At 39.1% G+C, this 19,325-nt stretch overlaps 1 protein-coding gene across 11 annotated transcripts in view; it reads left to right on the top strand.

The window, feature by feature from the left end:
* The window catches only part of KIF6 (kinesin family member 6), a 220,091-nt gene that overhangs the window by 84,843 nt on the left and 115,923 nt on the right, over positions 1-19,325 (top strand). For all 11 annotated transcript variants that reach the window (XM_086869409.1, XM_086869391.1, XM_086869438.1 and 8 more), the window contains one exon: positions 10,690-10,792. In XM_086869409.1, coding sequence (XP_086725535.1) covers positions 10,690-10,792 — 103 coding nt within the window. The remainder of the gene's footprint in view (positions 1-10,689; positions 10,793-19,325) is intronic.

Below are 19,325 nucleotides of genomic sequence, written 5' to 3'. Positions count from 1 at the left end.
TGCTTAATGTAGTAATCTGTGATAACAGGAAACTTATCTTGATCTCATCACAGCAGTAAAACAATTCCTGGTCCCAATTTGTCTCACAGCTGGATGACTTTAAAGGTAAATGAGTAGTGACTTCTACAATGGTAAATGTTTTACAGGTACAGCTGTAATTTATCTCTTTTTAAGACCATCCTGCATTGAATGTGCATGTTTTTTTCAGAAGAAACTGAGTGAACATAATATATCTTCAAAAGTTTGATTTATAGTAGTATTTATCTTCCTTACATTCTGCTTTTTCCCCACCACGTGTATGCCTGAAACACTAAACAGAAGCCATGAAAGGCTGTATAGACTCAAGAATTAACAAGGCCTCCACACCCAGATTTGATTTCCACATAGGTTTTTGGGCACCATTATATAATATTATTGGCTGATAATACTAAGTTGTAAAGAGTTTATTCCATAGAATCATATAATGTTTTGAGTTATATAAGGATCCTTCAGAATCATCTGCCATAGACAGGAATGCCACTTGCTAGACCAGGTTGCTCAGTGCCCCAAACAAGCCGGCTTTGAACACTTCCAGTGATAGAGCATCCACAACCTCCCTGAGAAACCTGTTCCAGCGCCTCACCACCCTCTGAGTAAAGAATTTCTTCCTAACATCTATTCTAAGCACACTGTCTTTCAGTTTAAAACCATTACACTTTATCCTGTCACTATCTTTCTGTATAAAAAGTCCCTCTCCCTCCCTTTTGTAAGCCCCTTTAGGTAGTGGAAGGACACAATGAGATCTCCCTGGATCCTTCTCCATGCTGATCAATCGTAGCTCTCTTTGCCTATGTCTGATTTAATATTGAAAGGTACTTTTTCTGAACAGGTATGTCTTTAGCTGCTTGTTTGAAATATTTCATATTTGAAATAATGTCACTAGTAAAATATTGTTGCACATGAGGTTCGATACCACTGAAGACCTAACTTAGAACAGCTGAAACTAGACATGTGGATTATTGTTGCATTTTGTATTGTGTTTTTTTCAGTTTGTGTCATAGTCTGGATTAGGCTGTTGGTCTTGATAGCCACAGCAGAGGAATATGCAAATGCAGTGTTCTAATAGTGCCCTAGCTTTTTCTGCTGGTATTGGGTTACATAGCATTGAATTCTACATTAAAATTAAAAATTATACCAGTTAACATGCTGTCAGATTTCTTTTTCTTGGATGCCAGAAGACTCCTTTTAGGAAGGAGTGGTAGGTAGACAGACTGTCTAGAAACAGTGGAAGGCTCCCTGCTGCTGTCATTTTGACAAGTAAGATGGCATAAGACAATGAACTTACAGTGAACAGACCAACACTTATCTTAGTCCAAGAGTTACACCATTAAAGGGGGTAAATTGTCTTTTAATACCCATCCTCCATCACAGAGAGCTCTAAGTTATAAATTCATAACTACATGAAGGAGAGTGAGCAAAACAGTGTAACATAGTAGCTGCTATTATTATTGCATCATAATATTTTTCATTAATCTGAAACAGACATAACTGGCTATGAGTTTAAATTATGAATCAGATGAACATAACAGAAAATGCAAAGATAAGTTATTTGCATAATAACCTGAGCTTTACAAATGCTTGAACAATTTTGCTTTTAATATAATCATTTAGTTCATCATAAAGTATCTACTGCAGCTTTAATTGTGTTAATAATTCATACCTTTCATAGATGTAATTGTAGAATTACATATAATCTTTTTAGGAGTTGGGTCAAATTAGTCATTTTGGGATAAATCAGAGTACAAATGAATCTAGCAAAACAAGAAAAAAATAACCTTTATGTCCACCCACTGAGCTTCTGCCAAGCATACCATGCTACATTTCATGCTTTCCCTTTCTACCTACTAATTAAAGACATTCAATGTGTGTATGTATTATACAATTGAATAGGATCTCACAGACATCTTTAAAGAAGTAAATGGTTGCAAATAGCAGATGAATTTTTTTATCTTTTGAAACATACATGTTGTCATACATGAAATGTAAAATATTTTTCCAATAATATTTGTGTCAGAACGTGACTGTTTTTATTCCCCAGTGCTGAGATCTGCAAACATTTTGGTTATGCCAAGTAGCCTCTAATTGTATTCTCATCTCTATGGTCCAACTTTGACAACTCTGCTGCCCACTGGCGTTTTAAAGAGAATGTACTAACATAACTAGGCAACACAAAAGTAGGCTTGTTGTAAATCATCAGTGCTAGTACAGATACTCTAGAGCATCTTGATTCCATGTCAAGTAATCAGAGAAATTATAATGAAAATTATACCTGAGAAATATAACAAATTGTATCTGAGAAGTCTGTAAGAAATGAAAACATAATCAGACCAAAATGATCCTGTTAACTGAGTCTGACATCTAGGAAAATATATGATCCACCAGGTGGAGGTCATGACCATATTTAAAGTTGCTATTAAAAGTTTCCTTTTATCATGCAGTTCTCTCTAAAAATGTGCTTTACAACATATGACAGGGAGGCAAACTAGTATACTAATTTTCCAGAAGAGGAAATCGAGTGAGAGATATTTCAATGGTTTCAATGTTTACACATAGATTGCAGTCTATGATTCAACCTGATATCAGACTTACTACCTTTCAGTAAGGAGCCTAAAACCACATTTCTCACTTTCATTAGACATTAAAGGTCAAGTGGCTTTTGTTGCAAAAGTAGAGGTGTTAAAAACATACCTGCACTGCCACTTGAGATTTCTTAAAATAATGAAACTGAAGAAACTCAATGTGATTAAATTCAGCTATCATATCATAGAGTTTTGTTCTTTTTCTGCAGTCTTAGACAATCTAAAAATAGTCAATTTCATCTTCTTTAAGTTTATACTTCATTTAACCTTTGGTTTTGAAATACAGTTCAATATTTTTCTTACTACTCCTGCAGAGGAATATTGATAAATGTAGTAGTCTACTCCTTATAAGATTCCTGTAAGTAGTTGCCTGCTGGGGTTTTTGGAAGCATTTCAGTTGAACTTCATAAAAATTGACTTTTACAGAGTTGACGTTGTATGTATTATCTAGGCATTTTCTGTTTTAATCATCTTAAAGTAATCCCATTTTTAGTGATACTAATTGCTTTAGAAGTAGTGCTTGTCTTTGATTTGTGTCCAGCGTGCTCCTGTACAAGATTGTTCTTTGCTGTTCATAATTTTCAGGGATTCAACAAAATTGTTCATTTTACTCTCTTCCTCCCCTGTAAATAAAGAAATTCCAGAGCCAGAGAAGTTAATTTATGGCCATGTTTTATTTAGTTCATTGCATCTGGATATGATGCATATTCAATATTCTGGTTTTCATTCAAGGCTTTTTAAGTTCCACAGAAACTGCTCAACACTGCAGGAGTTCTGTGCGTAACTTTGTTTTATGTCTTTCCCATTTTTGAATTGTAGTCTAGTGAAGGTAGCCATATGTAATACCCATGCTTTTCATGAGAAATTTAGCTGAGCTTTGCAATGGGGAAGCATTTGTTGTATATTGTTTTGCCATTTGCTTGCCTATTTTTAAGTATTTATTCTTCATTGACTCATTATGGCAAGTTCTGTTACATCTTTTTCCATTCTGAACAGATGGCAATGACATTCTTGATGGATCCTGGTAAAGATGTCATGAATTATGCTTGCATGACCTCTAATACAGTAGTTTTATTGCAAAGACTTACCAAATAATTCATCTTCAGTTTAATTTGAAAGTTTTTGCAGTTACTTTGTTCCCATTTGATAATATGTGGAAATACATAATAGCCCAAACAGGCTGACAGTCCTCATAAGCATGAAGACTCAAAATTTACGCTGATTGCTATCCTGAAATTCTTCAGACTACCTTCACTTGAATGAGAGCTTTCCTTGAACCAAGGAGACTCTGATTCTATTGATTTTAGCGGAAGGGTTGGCAACTCTTACCTAACAGACCACTTAGTAAAAACGGAAAGAAAATGGAATGACAACGTCTTTTACTCTGAAAATGAAGTTTCTGCAAAACAGATAAATGGGCAGATATGAGACGCCGTTCTCATCAGAATGCATTTTCTGAACAGTTATTCCCAAGAGTTTGCCTTTGTCAATAGTCTTAATGTTCCTCCCTCAGAAGGGGATCAACTTACAATCTTAATACTTCTCTTCCAGAGAGTTATTTCCAATTTTTCTTTGTGGGTTAAACTGGCAGCCTCTGGCATGAGGACTGCTGAAACCTCCTCAAAGCTCTCATACCAGGATCAAAATCTGGTTACAGGGTGGTGTTGCGAGGAATCACAGAATCATTAGATTGGAAGATACCTCCAAGATCATTGAATCCAACCCAGCCCTAACACCTTAACTAAACCATGGCATCAAGTGCCACATCCAGGTTTTTTTTAAACACATCCAGGGATGGTGACTCCACCACCTCCCCAGGCAGACCATTCCAACACTTTATTACTCTTTCTGTAAAAAAACTTTTGCCTAATACCCAACGTATATTTCCCTTGGTGGAGAATTCCCTATATTTCCCTATATTTCCCTCTCATTCTGCCAGGTGCTGACTGGTGAAAGAGACCAACCCCCACCTGACTACAGCCACCTTTCAGGAAGTTGTAGAGAGCGATAAAGTCACCTCTGAGTCTTCTTTTCTGCAGACTAAACAACCCCAGCTCCCTCAGTCGTTCCTCAAAGGGCTCGTGTTCCAAGCCCCTCACCAGCCTTATTGCCCTCCTCTGGACATGCTCAAGTGTCTCAACATCCTTCCTAAACTGAAGGGCCCAGAACTGGACACAGCACTCAAGGTGCAGCCTCACCAGTGCTGAGTACAGGGGAAGAATGACCTCCCTGCTCCTGCTAGGATTCCTGATCCAGGCTAGGATATCATTGGCCTTGGCCACCAGGGCACACTGCTGGCTCATGTTCAGCTGGCTGTCACCAGTACCCCCAGGTCCCTTTCCACCTGGGCACTGTCCAGCCACACCGTCCCCAGCCTATAACGTTGCATGGGGTTATTGTGGCCAAAAGTCATCAGCACCTGGACTTACTAAATGTCATTCTTATTGGATTCCACCCATCCATCCAATTATTCCAGGTCTCTTTGCAGAGCCTTCCTACCTTCCAACAGATCGACACATTCCCAGCTTAGTGTCATCTGCAAATTTACTAATGAAAGACTCAATACCCTCATCCATGTCATTAATAAAAATGTTGACCAGAACTGGCCCCAGCACAGACCCCTGAAGGATACCACTGGTGACTGGCCCCCAGCTGGACGCAGCACCGTTTACCACCACTCTCTGGGCACAGCCATCCAGTGAGTTCTTAACCCAGCATAGAGGGCTTCTGTCCAAGCAGTGGGCTGCCAGGAGTCTGCTGTGGGAGACAGTGTCGAAGGCTTTGCTCAAGTCCAACAACATCCACAGCCTTTCCAGCATCCAGCAGGCAGTCATCTGGTCATAAAAGGAGACCAGGTTGGTCAAATATTACCTACCCCTCCTAAACCATTCTTGCTGGATCTGATACCCTGGCCATCCTGTAAGTTCTGCGTGATGGCATTCAGTATAAACTGCTCCATTACCTTAACTGGAGACACTGTGGTTCTGCTTTCAGACAGAGGTCATATAAAATTCATGCTCTTGTTTGACAGATTTTCCCAGACGTAACTGAAGAGCAATGTAATTTTTTTCTGTAGGTTTCATGCATTAAACTTTATAAAGATTTTCTCCCTCCAAGCCATAACCCTTTTACAACAAACAAACAAAAAAACAGAAGGTGCCCAGACTCAAGACTGGAAGTGCCCTTCCCAGACTGAGAGGTCTTGAAATTTGTAGGGGGAAAAAAAAAGAAAAAATCACTAAAATAAAATACATTAAAATTATCTAATATTTATCCATTTTGATCACTAATACAAGCTGCAATAGGATTTGTTGGTGTTAGATACTTTTAAAAATAAGTATGGTCATGTAAATAGACAACTGTGTTTGGTCACTTTAAACAACAAAATAAGGTCTATGTTTATCCCCTTTGCATGCTCCTATCTACTCAGTGTAGTCCTTGAATAATTCCAGTGCATACTACTTAATTTAAAAATAGCATTCAGCCAAATAATTTCTCTGTTGGCAGTTGAAGACCCAGCACCACACTATACCCTGCATGTTCCTTTAAAGTTAAATTTTTTTTTAAATTAACATTTGGTGTTTAGGATGGCTGTAAACAGCATGTGTGTATGTAACAACATAGAATAAATGCTTAAAATTTCTAAATTAGTAAGACATAGAATAATATGCACAATATCTGCCAGGGTCTTCACTGATATGCAGTTTTCTACCTCCTGTAGGCATACCACTGAGTCCTTAAATCAGTTTGGTCTTTTCTTACCTTAAAAAGTAATAAGCAGCATCCATAAGCCTAATTATATTTTTGTTTTCTGTATTTTCAATTATTACTGGTTTTGAGAGTTTAGCCCATTGTCAATACTACAGCAACCTTTTTATTTCTTGGTCATGTCAGATCTTGCTGCTCTAGTTCAGAGCCTGGGACGCATCACTGCCACCCAGCTAACTTATCCAAGTTCAGTGGAACAGATGTAATTGGCACATTTCAGCAAAAAAGCCTATTGAACCAAATTTTTTTGCTTAATATGAAAGCTGAGAGAGTTCATTGGGTCAGAGAACCTTCAATGAGAACATTCCTAAACATACAAATTCATGATGTGGATTGAACCTGAATTTTACCAAAAATTTCAGCTATGTGAACTTGCTATAAATTTGATGTGAATTTCACCTTGTGTGAGTTGGGCATATCTGTGTTTTAGAATTCAACCCAAATTACACAATCTAACAGGAAAAGTATTGCCACGGCGGGGTGGATGGTAAGGGTGCCGCGACCTCCCTGAAGAAGCATCTTTAAAAAGACAGCTTGGGACACAGGCATGTCCCTAGTCCAGTAATGGAAAACTGCTCAGGCTATTCACTGAGTCCTCATAGAGGTATAGTAAATGTCATTTATTTCTATTTTGAGCACACTTTTATAGGGTCCTACAGGGTTCACGGGGCTTAACAAGCTACTATTGGTTAACACATACTGTTTTACATTCTTTTCCATTTACATAGTACCACTGTTTTTCTTTATTCTTGCTGTTCCAGGAGAGTTTCAAGGACACTGCCCTTAGAATTGTTGCCTGGACTGAAAGCTGGGTTGTGCAGACAGGCTTTTACTAAAATATCATGCTTTTGCTCTGTTAAAATGGTTTCCTACAGCCCAGGGAGTGATTTTCAGCTCAGCCCAGCAGCGGCTCTCAGGTAACACGGAGAGAGGGACTGAGGCACTGTGTGGCGTTCCACAGAGAACTAGCCTTTATTGAAAGCAGGGCCCTGTTTGAAGGGACCCTGGGACAGCAGCTCTCTCGAACAGGGAAAAAACTGGGGTTTATATCGGGAAGAAGAGGGGTGGGGAGAAACTGGGATGCAAGTAACTGGGTAGAGTGATGGAGAAGAAAACCAATAAGATACAATAGATTAACATGTAACTCACAAAGGTCTCTGGGAAAGATACCTTCTCACTGTGAGAGCAAAGTGCCTTGCCTAAGGAGAAGCTCTCTAGGAGACCATCACAATCTCTTTGCTGGCTGATTCTTTGGCCCCCACAAGGTGTAATTAAAAGGAGGTTGATACAAACTTTATCTCTTTTTCATGCAGTCCTGTCCACTGGGTTTCATGAATGTGATTGAAAGAAAATGTTATGTTTTTTCCAATTATCTGAATTAAATTCATGGTAATGACTATTCCAGGTCACATTGTAATAACATGATGGCATGTGTTTACTGGTTCTCATCCTGCAGAATATGATGGTTCTTCCTTAGATAAGAATTTATAAATATTTATTTTGTAACACTATGCCATGGTAATTAAGAAGGAGAGGAGGAATTTTTTGGCTTTTTGAGTGTGAAAGAAATTGCTTTCTCTAGATGTTTTAGCTGGACTATTCCACTATTTAGCTGGACTATTGCCAAAACTTTGCCCTTATCACTGGTTTCTTCTCGTAATTCTGTTTTTATTTTATAATGTATGTATTGCTGTACATAGATTTCAATTTCAAAGCTAGAGAAAAATCTAAGAACACCTTTGTTTAAGATAGCATGTAGCTTATTTGTTAGAATTAAGCCCAGGAGAAACAATACGTCAATCGTGTTAGTGCACCATGGGACTTGGAGGTCATTTGAAAGAAGGTGAGGCTATTTTATGAAATTACAGATTATTTAAGGAAATGTAAAAATTATGATTGAAGATACCACATCAACCATGGAAAAGAAATCATCTTCACTATTGAGCAGAATGAAATTACAACTAGTCCATCAAGCTTTAAAAATCTCTTGCAGTCTTACTGTTAATAACATTGTTGTCTTTCCTTATTTTCTTCATAAATGTCACTGCCATTACCCATAGGATGCAACATTATTCTGTAGCTGTTGTATGCTCATATTATACTGAAATATGATCTCAATGATCCCTTCTAAGTTTCTTTCCTTTTATACTATTTTTAGAATGGGCTTGCTTACTACTTCATACGTTTCTGTGTTTTCTTAGAATATATAGATTCTTAGAATGAACTGCATAAACCAGAAAATTTCCTCTTCCCAAGTGTTCTGAGGATCTATATTTGTGTGCTTTGTTTGGCTGTAAAAATTTGATGCCTCTTCAAGCTAGTGCTGTAAAATTATTGTCAGATTACCTTTAATTTCGGTTGATGCATTTCTGCCAGGCACTAACAGTAATCACTGTAATAGTTTTGTTTTCTGAACTTACTTTCCTGTTTTTATTTGTACTCTCAAGGGCAGCACATGGCCAGAAGAGTTAAATCCTTTACATTGCAGTGTTATGTATGAGTAAGGGCACGTAATTATTTATCTTAGGCTTGATCATTAATCTCTTCCAGGCTTTCTGCACTTAATACAAGCTTTTTCTGCAACCAAAGCCAGGGGCTCAATTCAGACTGCATGTTAAAATTTGTGCTAGAGATGGAGTGAATGCATTATAAAATTCTGCTCACAAAGCTGCCTGTTTTTCTATAAGGCATGAAACATGAACATTATACTCTCAAGTCATCACTACAGAAAAATATATTTTCCTGAAATCTCTTGCTCTTTTGGATCACACAACAGTAAATAGTGTAGTGTATCTTTCTTTGATTTTCATATTCAAAAAGCGTGGAGCATTTCTGCATGCTTTGCCATTCAAACATTCCTGGTGGTTCTATTTTCAGCTCAAAATTTTTGAATTAGTAACAGATGTGCTGATTCTTTTGACTGAAAAAGGGGACAAAATTTTCTCTGTATTTTAAAGAGATCTTTTTACACTTTTACAAATCATTTTACCAGCCTTCTCTGTAAACAGTATCTTACATCACAGAAATCTCACCACAGTCAATTGGAACTTATGCTGATACACGTATGACGAGGTGCACCAGAATATATTTAGAATGATTTTAAAATGTAGCTTATGGACCAGTAAGGGGTAACATCCCAGTATTGCACATCCCAGCCTGTTTAGGCATGTTTTGCCTATTTCTTGCCTCAGCTTCACTGATGTAAATGAGCATAAGACTTGGTGATGCTGACTCTGAAAACAATGTATATCATTTCTATGAAATGAGAAAATTGTGTTAAAGAAAGAAGGAGAAAGAGGAGAAACCTGGAGAAGGAGAAAACCCTTCCACCAAAATTGCAAAGCTGGTAGCCTGAAAAAGAACTGGTATATGTGCATATGTTACTGGTAATGCTGGTCTGTTAGCATAAAACATAGAAAAAACACTTGCACAGAAGAAATCCTAGGGAGTTTTATAGCTCTTTTTCAAAATTGATTTGGGGGTCTGGATAGCTCTAAGGCAGGAAGGCATACTTGTGGGTAGGACAAAAGAAAGACTGAAGAAGGGGAAAATCAAAAGAAAATAAAATTCTAATTCAAGGAATATAATTTTCAAGGTTTAAGTTTCAACTTGGAGGTTGAATTAAAGGTGGAGCTATTTTGCATTTTTATTTATATGAAAATAATACAGAATGTAATATTTTTCTACAGTGATTTTAAAAAGATTTGAAGGCCAAATAAATCTTGACATTCTGGTGCACCAAAGGAGCCAAACTCCATGTTGTAACTGTAAAAAAGGCACCAACAATTTCTGTAGGTAGAATTCTTGTTTTACCTAAAAGGGTATGGAAGAGTATTTACTAACACATAATTAAAGAAGCCTAATTTTTTTCTTCCAAGAATATTGAAAAATATGTTAGGTATTTTTAGGGCCTAGTATGAAACAGGTGAAAGAAATACAGAAGCAAACTGTGTTGTGCTGTTGTGAAAATACCTCTAGCTTGCACTTAAGAATATTTCATGTATTTTAAATTTTCAAAGTTCAGTTTTACTTATGAACATTTAAAATTATCTTGAAGTGTTATATACCTCAAGCTATCAGACTTCAGAGAAGTCTGATGTGAAACATAATTCATTTGTCAGATAATAGAACTCTTGTGTAAAAAATGCTTTCCAATCAGTGGAAAACTGAACTTAGAAACTGAAACTAAAACTTTGCTTTAAGACCTCTGGGCTGACTTGCTGCAAAATCTCTATATTTTGATGACTCTGAAGAAGTTCTCTCTTTTTTTTTTTTCTTTTTTTTTTTTTTTATCTCGGGGCAGGAGAAAAGCTATCACTTGGATGCCAAGAAGCTTTTGAAGTTTTCAAGCAGGACCATGCTGACAGTATAACAATTGAGGACAACAAACAGCTTCTGAAGCAGAGGTGAGTGTCACAGCAAAATACAGCTGGGGGAAGACATCTGAGAGTTCATTAGGAGTCTGGGCAGGAACATGTAATTTTATACCGCACATCACAGGCTTCTGTTGAGGACTTGTTACAGGCACTTCACCTTTTCTTACTTAACACATTTCATATTCAAGAGACACTGAGTGGTGATAGAAGTCTGGATATAAATGAAAATAGCATAAGGAATTTCAGTGCATATTTCCACTGGTTTTATTCATCTTCACAGCTATATCGAAGCAAAGTGTTCATGATCAAGAATTATCTAGGGGAAGTCAAATCCATGTGTCAAATTCACATACTGAATCAATTACTGCAATTTCCATTGTCAAAAGTGCTTTACTGGCTTCAGCACTGAATTGGATAGTAAGCTAGGAGATGCTTAACATATGCATGTCTGGTGTCCCTAAGCTGTTTGTCAAGCAATTTTAGCTTCTCTCTGCCAGTTTTGCATTCACAAACAGAAATAATACTTTTCTCTTCCACATTTTTTGTTAATGTTGGCAAAACACTTCATGTGTCTGGTGAAACAGTGATAATGGTAAAACATTGGAAACATGAATTTTCATAGAGATTTTAAGGCTCACAAATTAAACCACCAACACATGTCTGTGTTGATTGGATAGCAGTACTGCTTCAGTGTCAGCTTTTCAAGTGTTAACCTTCCTAGTACTGCCAAAGAAATACACAGCTTTGAGATTGCAGATGTCAAAAGCAAATCTCTCAATCTATATTTGTAATTAACATTTCCCCTAAGAGTTGCTTAGGGGTATTTTGTTTGGGGTTTTTTCTGTTTGTTTGTGGAGGGGTTGTTTGATTGTGGGGTTTTGTTGCTCGTTTGGTTTGATTTGGTTTTTGTGGAATTTTTTGTCCTGAGGTTTTCTCCTTCTCCAGGTTTCGCCTGCTTTCTTCTTTTTCCTTTAACACAATTTTCTACTTCATAGGCATGAAAGACCTTTTTTTCAGGGTCACTATGTCTTATACTCATTTATTTCAGTAAAATTGAGGCAAGAAATTATCTCTGTATCTTTGTGACTTACTCAAGTTCTTGCTATTTATCACTTTTCTGAGCTGATTATCTTTTTACCTGGATCTATACCTCAGCCACAGAAATACAAATTGCTAAGGTATTAGATGAATATAAGTATTTATCCATGTAAACTGGATATTTAGTAATACCTTTCTTCTGATCAGTTTATCAGATCATGCCACAGCATTGCAACATCACTGCATACATGATTACACTGCAGTCATTTCTGGGGTTGCTATGCAACAGAACACTTAATAGTTACAGTATTATAATGAGAGCAACACAGATCTGAGTCATGCCCTTCCTCTAGTTAAGCACAATTCTTCCATATTTTTCTGTATATTATTACTGTGAAGCAAACCAGTATTTCCTTCTGGTTTCAGAATATATAATAGAGATGAAAAGAATCTACTAAGTTGGATGACAGATTTGCTTTCCTTAAAGGACAAAGATATTCATACTAATGCCTTGTGAAACCTCTCTCTAACAGGCATCAGCTGATTGCTAAAATCAGTGCTAATCTGAATTTTGATACTTTGGAACAAAGCAATTTCCCCTGCCATTTGCAGTCATATTTAGCAAAAATGTTTATAGCTCCAAGTTTATTAAGTTCATTAGAATGGATTTGTATTAAATCCAGTCTGTAATTTGGAATGCAATTTCTGAACTACTAGTTACACAAAAGCTCTGTTGCCCAGCCAGTGTTCAAATTGCACAGGAAGAAGAGTGTGGACACCATACGTTTAAAGGTTACCATAGCTTCCCATTATATGTAGGCTTCTCTTGTTAATAATTTTGTTTATAGTTGCATAACCGCTTCTGTCATACCTGTTGTGGTTTTAAACCAGTAACTAAAAAAATTACTTATTTCTTGCTGTGAGATATGGATTAGAACAAGAGCAAAACAGGCATAAAACTTAAAAGGAACAAAGAAAGTTTATTGACAAACTACAATAATAAGAACACCAGAATAAACTTCCAGAAAAACTTTTTCATCTCTTATCTACCCATTATTCCCTTCTTCACATGACAACAGAGACAAAAACTTTGGAACTTTGGAACAATTCCTGCTACAGTCTTTTCACCAGTCTTTGTAGAGAAACAGAAGTCTCTTTCTGTTAACTTATGGGGTTTCTCACAAGAAAACTACTTCTGATATAGTTTCTAATTGCCCTAATGTCAGCTGCCCAGAACTGCTGTTGTCAGAGCTCACTCCTCCCATTTCACATCACTCTGAGGTGTGTATGGGCCATGAGTCTAGGGATGGCATTTTAAGGATGAGTTATTCAAAAGCAAAAGTCTTCTTCATCTGTTTCTGTGAGCTTCACCAGAAAACAGTTTTCTCATTGCCTCTCAAGGCTTCAAATCTTCCAGCACTTCACTGTATCACAATTACTCTGCTTTTTACTCAAAATTTACACCTTGAACACTCTATTCCTCCCTATTTTCTGTATCATGAATTAAAGGTGTTCTTTTCAGGACTTCATTGTCCATCTCCATAGTTTTAACAGAAAGATATTTCAGCTTAATTAAAGCATCTCCTTATTCTCTACCTTTTCTGAAGCTTCTTTTCTTTCCTGTCACTGGTAGTTTATAAAGTCTCTTTTCATGTTGATCACTCTCTTTTTCTCTCTCTGGATAAAAAAATTTGCAAGTCTCATCTGGGTAATGAAAGAGTTAAAATCTTGCTCAGGCTTTTGTAGATGGTTCTGTAGCCTCGGCCGGTGCAGGAGCTGGAGCCGTCTGCGATGGAAAGTTCTTCATAGCTGCTCTGGAGAGTGTGGTCGCTGTCTCTGCTTGCTGCAGGTTCAGAGCCCCTTTCTTTCTTTACTCGGCAGTTTCTGGTGAATTCCATCATGGCAAAAACTGCAGATGAGCCAGGGACCGACCTGGCCCAGCCAGAGCCCGGGGCAAGCCCCGCAGGCCCCCCCCATCTCCCAGCTGGGAGATGTGGCAGGCCCAGCCCAGCCCCTGCCCGGGCCGCATGGGCTGGGCAGGGAACGGGAGGCCAGCTGCAGCTCTGTTATCTTCCACAGCCAAGAAACAAAGAGAATAAGAGAGCTCTGGTTTTACATTTTAAGGTAGGGTTCACAAGTTGATCCCACTTTTCAATGGCCAAAACTGCTGTCAGTTCTCAGTAATGACCGATAATTGGTCAGGAGAAAAGACTCCAGTCAGTACCCAGCAACTTCAACTTCCTTAAAGGTAAAGTAACCCCATGACAATACCACAAACAATGTTTTGTTCACAAATTACTTATTTTTAGCTGTCTTATTTTTCTTCTGGGTATTTTGGGTATATTTTCTTGGCTTGCTAATTATCATAGAGTCAGAGAATAGGCTGAGTTGGAAGGAATCTTTAACAGTCATCTAGTCAAACCCTGCTGCAATAAGCAGGGATATCTTCAACTAGATCAGGTTGCTCAGAGCAAAGTCAAGATTGAGTTTGAATGTTCAGGGATGGGGCATCCACTGCTTCTCTGGGCAATCTGTTCCAGTGTTCTACCATTCTATTGTAAAAAAAATTCTCTGTTATACCTAGTCTAAATCTATCCTAAAGCACTACCCCTTGTTGTATCACAACAGCCCCTGCTGAAACATTTGTCCCTACCTTTCTTATCATCTCCCTTTCAATATTGAAATGCTGCAGTAAGATCATTCTGGAGCCTTCTCTTCTCCAGGCTGAACAGCTCCAACTCTCTCAGTCTTCCTAAGAGAGGTGTCCCAGTCCTCTGATGATTTTTGGGGCCCTGCTCTGGACCCACTCTAAGAGGTCTATGTCTTTCCTGTGCTCCAGAACTGGATGCAGTGCTGTTGAATGCCTTTAGTGCTGGTAGCTCAGTGTGCAGCTGCACTTGGAGCTCTGATTGGCAGGAGCCTGAGGCAAGAGGCCTTGAACTGGCACTGACCCTTCGAATAATAAAGGACACAGGGACCTGTGGTTCCAGCCAGATGGACAGTCCCTTAGAGACACAGTAGGAACCTGTGCCTTAGGATGAAGAGCAGAGAGTTTCATGCTTTTAGACCATGAGGGTATAAAAATACAGGGTTTCCTTTGTTCAGGGGCACCCCTCAGGGGCACCAGCTCAAGCTGTTATCCTTCTGTTGCATCATGATTAAATTATTTTAAGGACCCAGACTTCTGAGTCTCTGTCTCTTTTCCATAGAAAACTTGGGGCTGACCCAGTAAGGAAACATTGTCTGACTATGTGTGATAAGTGCAGGGAGTCTAGCAGTTCACCTGTTGGCTCACTGGAAAGAAGCTTTGGTACTAGCTCAGGTGATGAGTGTAACTTGTTTTGGCTAAGGACAGGGTGAATTTTTTTGTAGTAGCCACGAGAAGGCAGGGCCTGGAGCCATGTGGGTGTAACCAAGACCCTATAGTTATTCAATACCATCCTATGTCATGGCCAGGGGTGGAGGAAAAGGATGGTCTCTCATTTCAGAAAAGGGGGAAATGTGGCAGACAGAGTGGTGGGGTAACACTGGTCCCAACTGAAGGGAGTACTTTGGGTGGCCTGGCTGTGGTTGGGACAAGCTCCAAAATTTCTCTTTTGCACACTTTTGTTTTGAATATTGTTGCTGTTATTATTAATTTTCTTATTTCATTGCTGTTTCAAATAAATTGCTCTTAAATCATAAGCTTTGCACTTTTTCCAATTGGAGGGGGAGCAAGTGCAAGTGTATTTTTTATAGTGGGACTCCTAAATTGGAGAATACCATTCCAAACCATTCTGGCCCAATCCTTACACAGGCAGCATCACTATAATCTTCCTAGGTTATCTGTCTGTGCTTGTACTTTAGATTGATTTGCATATCTCAACTCAGCCCTGCTGGTCTTTTGCCTTCCTTGCTTGATTTGTTGCTCCTGGGGATTGTGAGTTGTTGTACTTCATGAAAAACATTCTAAAAAAACTTATCAGCTTTGTTCTATACCTTTGTCCCTGAAGGCAGTTTTCCAGGGAATTCTGTTGATTAACTCCTTGAAGAGCTGGAAGTTTGCTTTCCTAAAGCTCGGGGGCCTAACTTTACTCTTTCCCTGACCCATATCCCCCTGGACTGTGAACTCCATCACATGACCACAGCAGCCCATGCGGCCTCCAATCTTGACATCTCCAATTAGCTCATTACTTTGGTGAGCAATAGGCCCAGTATCACCTCCATCGGATAAGGCTATTACCTTGCTTAAGAAGTTATCCTCCATGCAGTCCAGGAGTCTCTTTGATTGCCTACTGCTTTTTCCAGCAAATACTGACATGTTGAAAGCCCTCCAGGTAGACAAGAGCCAGTAAGCACAGTGCCACCATTGGCTGGAGCATGAAGTCCTCATAAATAGGCTCCCCTTGATCAGGTATCCTGTAGTAGATGCCAACCACTCAGTTCGCTTTGCTGCCTCAGTCTCTGATTCCTACCCATTAGCTATCAGCCTGCAGATAACTGTTGTACAGAGACAGCTCTTTACGCTCAGTCTCTTGGTTTAGAGAGCAACCTCTCCACCTCTCCTCCTCACTTGACTCTTGTGACAACCTGTAGCCATTGGTAGGCAAACTGAAGTTACAGAATTTTCCCCACCAAGTTTCAGTCATGGCAACTAGATAATGGTTTTCTAGCAGTGTAGTGACTTCCAGCTTCTGTCTGTTGCCCACGCTGCATGCATTGATATAAAGGTACCTCAGCTGTTGGCTGTTCCATCTTCTTAGAAGAGCACACCTTAATTCCTTTGAGGTTTTTCCTTGGTGTTCCCCATTGGCTTGTAATGCCTCAGGAGCTCCTGGCACATCTCAGTAAGGCATCAAGTGTGCATTATCTCATTCTTATATTAATTGAATGGTGAATTGTCAGTGAGCCTACTTGGAAGTTTCACTGTGCAGGTCACAATTGTCACTTGGGCTGTGAAATTATTCCAATAGATGTGACTATACATAGTCATACACATAAAATACAGATGTATTTTTTCTGTAACTACTGGTGTAAAAATGACCAAAAGTAGTTAGCTAATTAAATCAAATACAAAAAAGCATTTGTTTTGTTAAATATATATGTATATGTAAAAGAAAAAAATCTGTTTTGAATAAAACTTTTCACCTACTATGTCAGAGCTTTTCACAGGTGCAGTGACTCAATCTTCCCAAGTGTGGCCCAGCTAGCTCAGTGATGAGGTTTCTCTTCACTCGGGTTTTGAGCCAGCATATGTTTGTGGGGTTCACTGATTTTCTTCAAGAATTCAAGTCTATAGAGTGAGTAAAGAAATCAGAGGGGGGACTCTCTCTCTGGCTTGCATGCCACAGTTTATTTCTGTGAAGGGGAATCCAAAGGACGAGAGACAAAGGATTGGGGGTCTGGAGGGTCTCTTTTAACAGGGTTTCTCGGAGGGAGGGAACATCATAGAGAGAACCAATTATTTTTCTCTGTTAGTATCTTACAAACTTTCTACAAATCAAGGTTACACACACCAAGATGTCAGGAAAATTAATCCACGAACACCAGAGGTTTATGTCCAAAAAGGAGACAGAGGAGTCCTTTTTCTTTATTCGAATAAAGGGAGAGGCCATGGGGCATTCCCCTGGGGTCTCTCAAATTTTTGGAGGGCGCAGCCTCCTTTTTATCCTAATTCCCGGCCGCTTGTCCCTTCTCCCTTTCCCCATAGGCTGAGGTACTTGAGAGGTACAGGCTTCCCGGAACGCCTGATACCTGGGGTACCTTCCCCCCCCCACCCCCAATGCATAATCCTTTCTTAACTTTTTGGAATTCATAGTGTTCTTTCAGTGCCTCTTTGATCTTCTACTGGAATCCATCCCATTGTTTCTGTCGTCTCTCACTGATCGCTACATCTTATCAACTGACCCACAGCTTGTTTGTAAAGACAAACTCATCATTCCTCTCAATCCCTCCTCTTTTAATTTTTGTTAATAATTGTCTTTACAAAGCTTAGTTATCATTGACCTAATTTCTTGTTCTTGTGTCTTTTTTGGCTTTGCAATTATTTGCAGTGGCATTACTTTCTGCCCTTTTGTAGCCATCTCTGGGTCAGTAGGCACGGCTACTACCTGCAGTCTTTTGATCACATGTTGAATAAGTTGTATTAAGCAAGGGATCATGCATGGTAAAAAGATTAGAGTTGCTACAACACATGAGAGGAAAAAAAGCATTTGTTTGACCCATAGGGCACCAGGTAACCATGAAAACATGTCCCATTCCCATCCTTTCCATGTTTGGACCGGTACATGGGCTAACTTTCTTAATCCTTTTGTTATTTGTTTTACCACTTTTCCATTGTCATCTATTTGCAAACAGCAGTTTGAGTCATTCAATTTTCTACACACCCCCCCTTCTTCTGCTAATAAATAGTCTAATACCATTCGATGTTGAAATATTGCATTTCTCATCTGAGTAGACTGGTCAGCAAGAAGGTCAAGAGCTGTAGCTGTCTGGTTGACTATTATTTCAAAGACAGCTTGCAACCTAATTATCCGATTTAGATTATAAATGGGTTCTCTGGCACCTGATATTAATTCATTTGGGTTCCAGGTAGCTGGTCCATAGTGTTGTATGATCCGTTCAGGTGGCCATCATCTTTTCTCCACTTTTGGGTGCTCCTTCCAACCAGGGATGTATCAATAGACCGCTTCTCTCTAATTAGATCATCATATACTTTGATTCCTAACTGATTTCCTTGAACTTGTGGTAGCAGAAAGAACAATGGTCTAATATACCCCACATAACATATTCCTGACCAGTTTGGGGGTAGCCTGCGGTAAGCATTTTGGCCACAAATCCAGTAATGCCCCTTTAGAGCCCAGGTCCCATTAGCGAAGGGACCTTTCCAATTTTCATCATCAACTGGTGGGTCAAAATACAGCTTGCTTCCAGGGCCTAGGGGTCCACCCACAATAGTTGCCTCGCCATAAGAATCACAATATTTACATTTCCAAGCTCCTACATGAGGTTTCCACTTGCAATCACATCCCAGATCTGTTTTATTAGATCTGGACCAGAACCTGTTAAAAAGGGTTCTAGTTCCATTTCGGTGTTGCCATTTCCACTGATAGTCTCGGACAACATGTGTCTTACTTGTGGAATTATCTCAGGGGCAGCTTAAAAATAAAGGGTCAAAAAACTTATCCTTCTCCACTGCTTTACAGCCTTCAAAATCTTTTTGGTAATTATGGAAGGAACACCTTACCCAGCTACCATTAGTGAGCTTAACATGCGTTTGATTCCATCTGCCTCTATATCTGGAACAGTCATAAGGAGGGCAGTTGGGGGTCCAACAATCTAAACCCAAAGATAAAGTCCAGTCACAAACGCTCTTTCCCACATATGTGCTTCCTGTTCTGTTTAAGCAATAAATGCCTCTTTCAGAAGAATGAAGCTGCCATGGACTTCCTTCTTTGTCCCAAAATCCAGTTCCATTATGGACTTCACTCAGGGTGCTAACCCACCATTTAGGCTCGACTGGGCTGGCCACCCATGGCCAGCTTTC

The sequence above is a fragment of the Cyanistes caeruleus genome, chromosome 2, assembly GCF_971803275.1.
Source record: "Cyanistes caeruleus chromosome 2, bCyaCae1.hap1.1, whole genome shotgun sequence".
Lineage (NCBI taxonomy): Eukaryota > Metazoa > Chordata > Aves > Passeriformes > Paridae > Cyanistes > Cyanistes caeruleus.
This window is presented reverse-complemented; position numbering and strand designations above follow the sequence as displayed.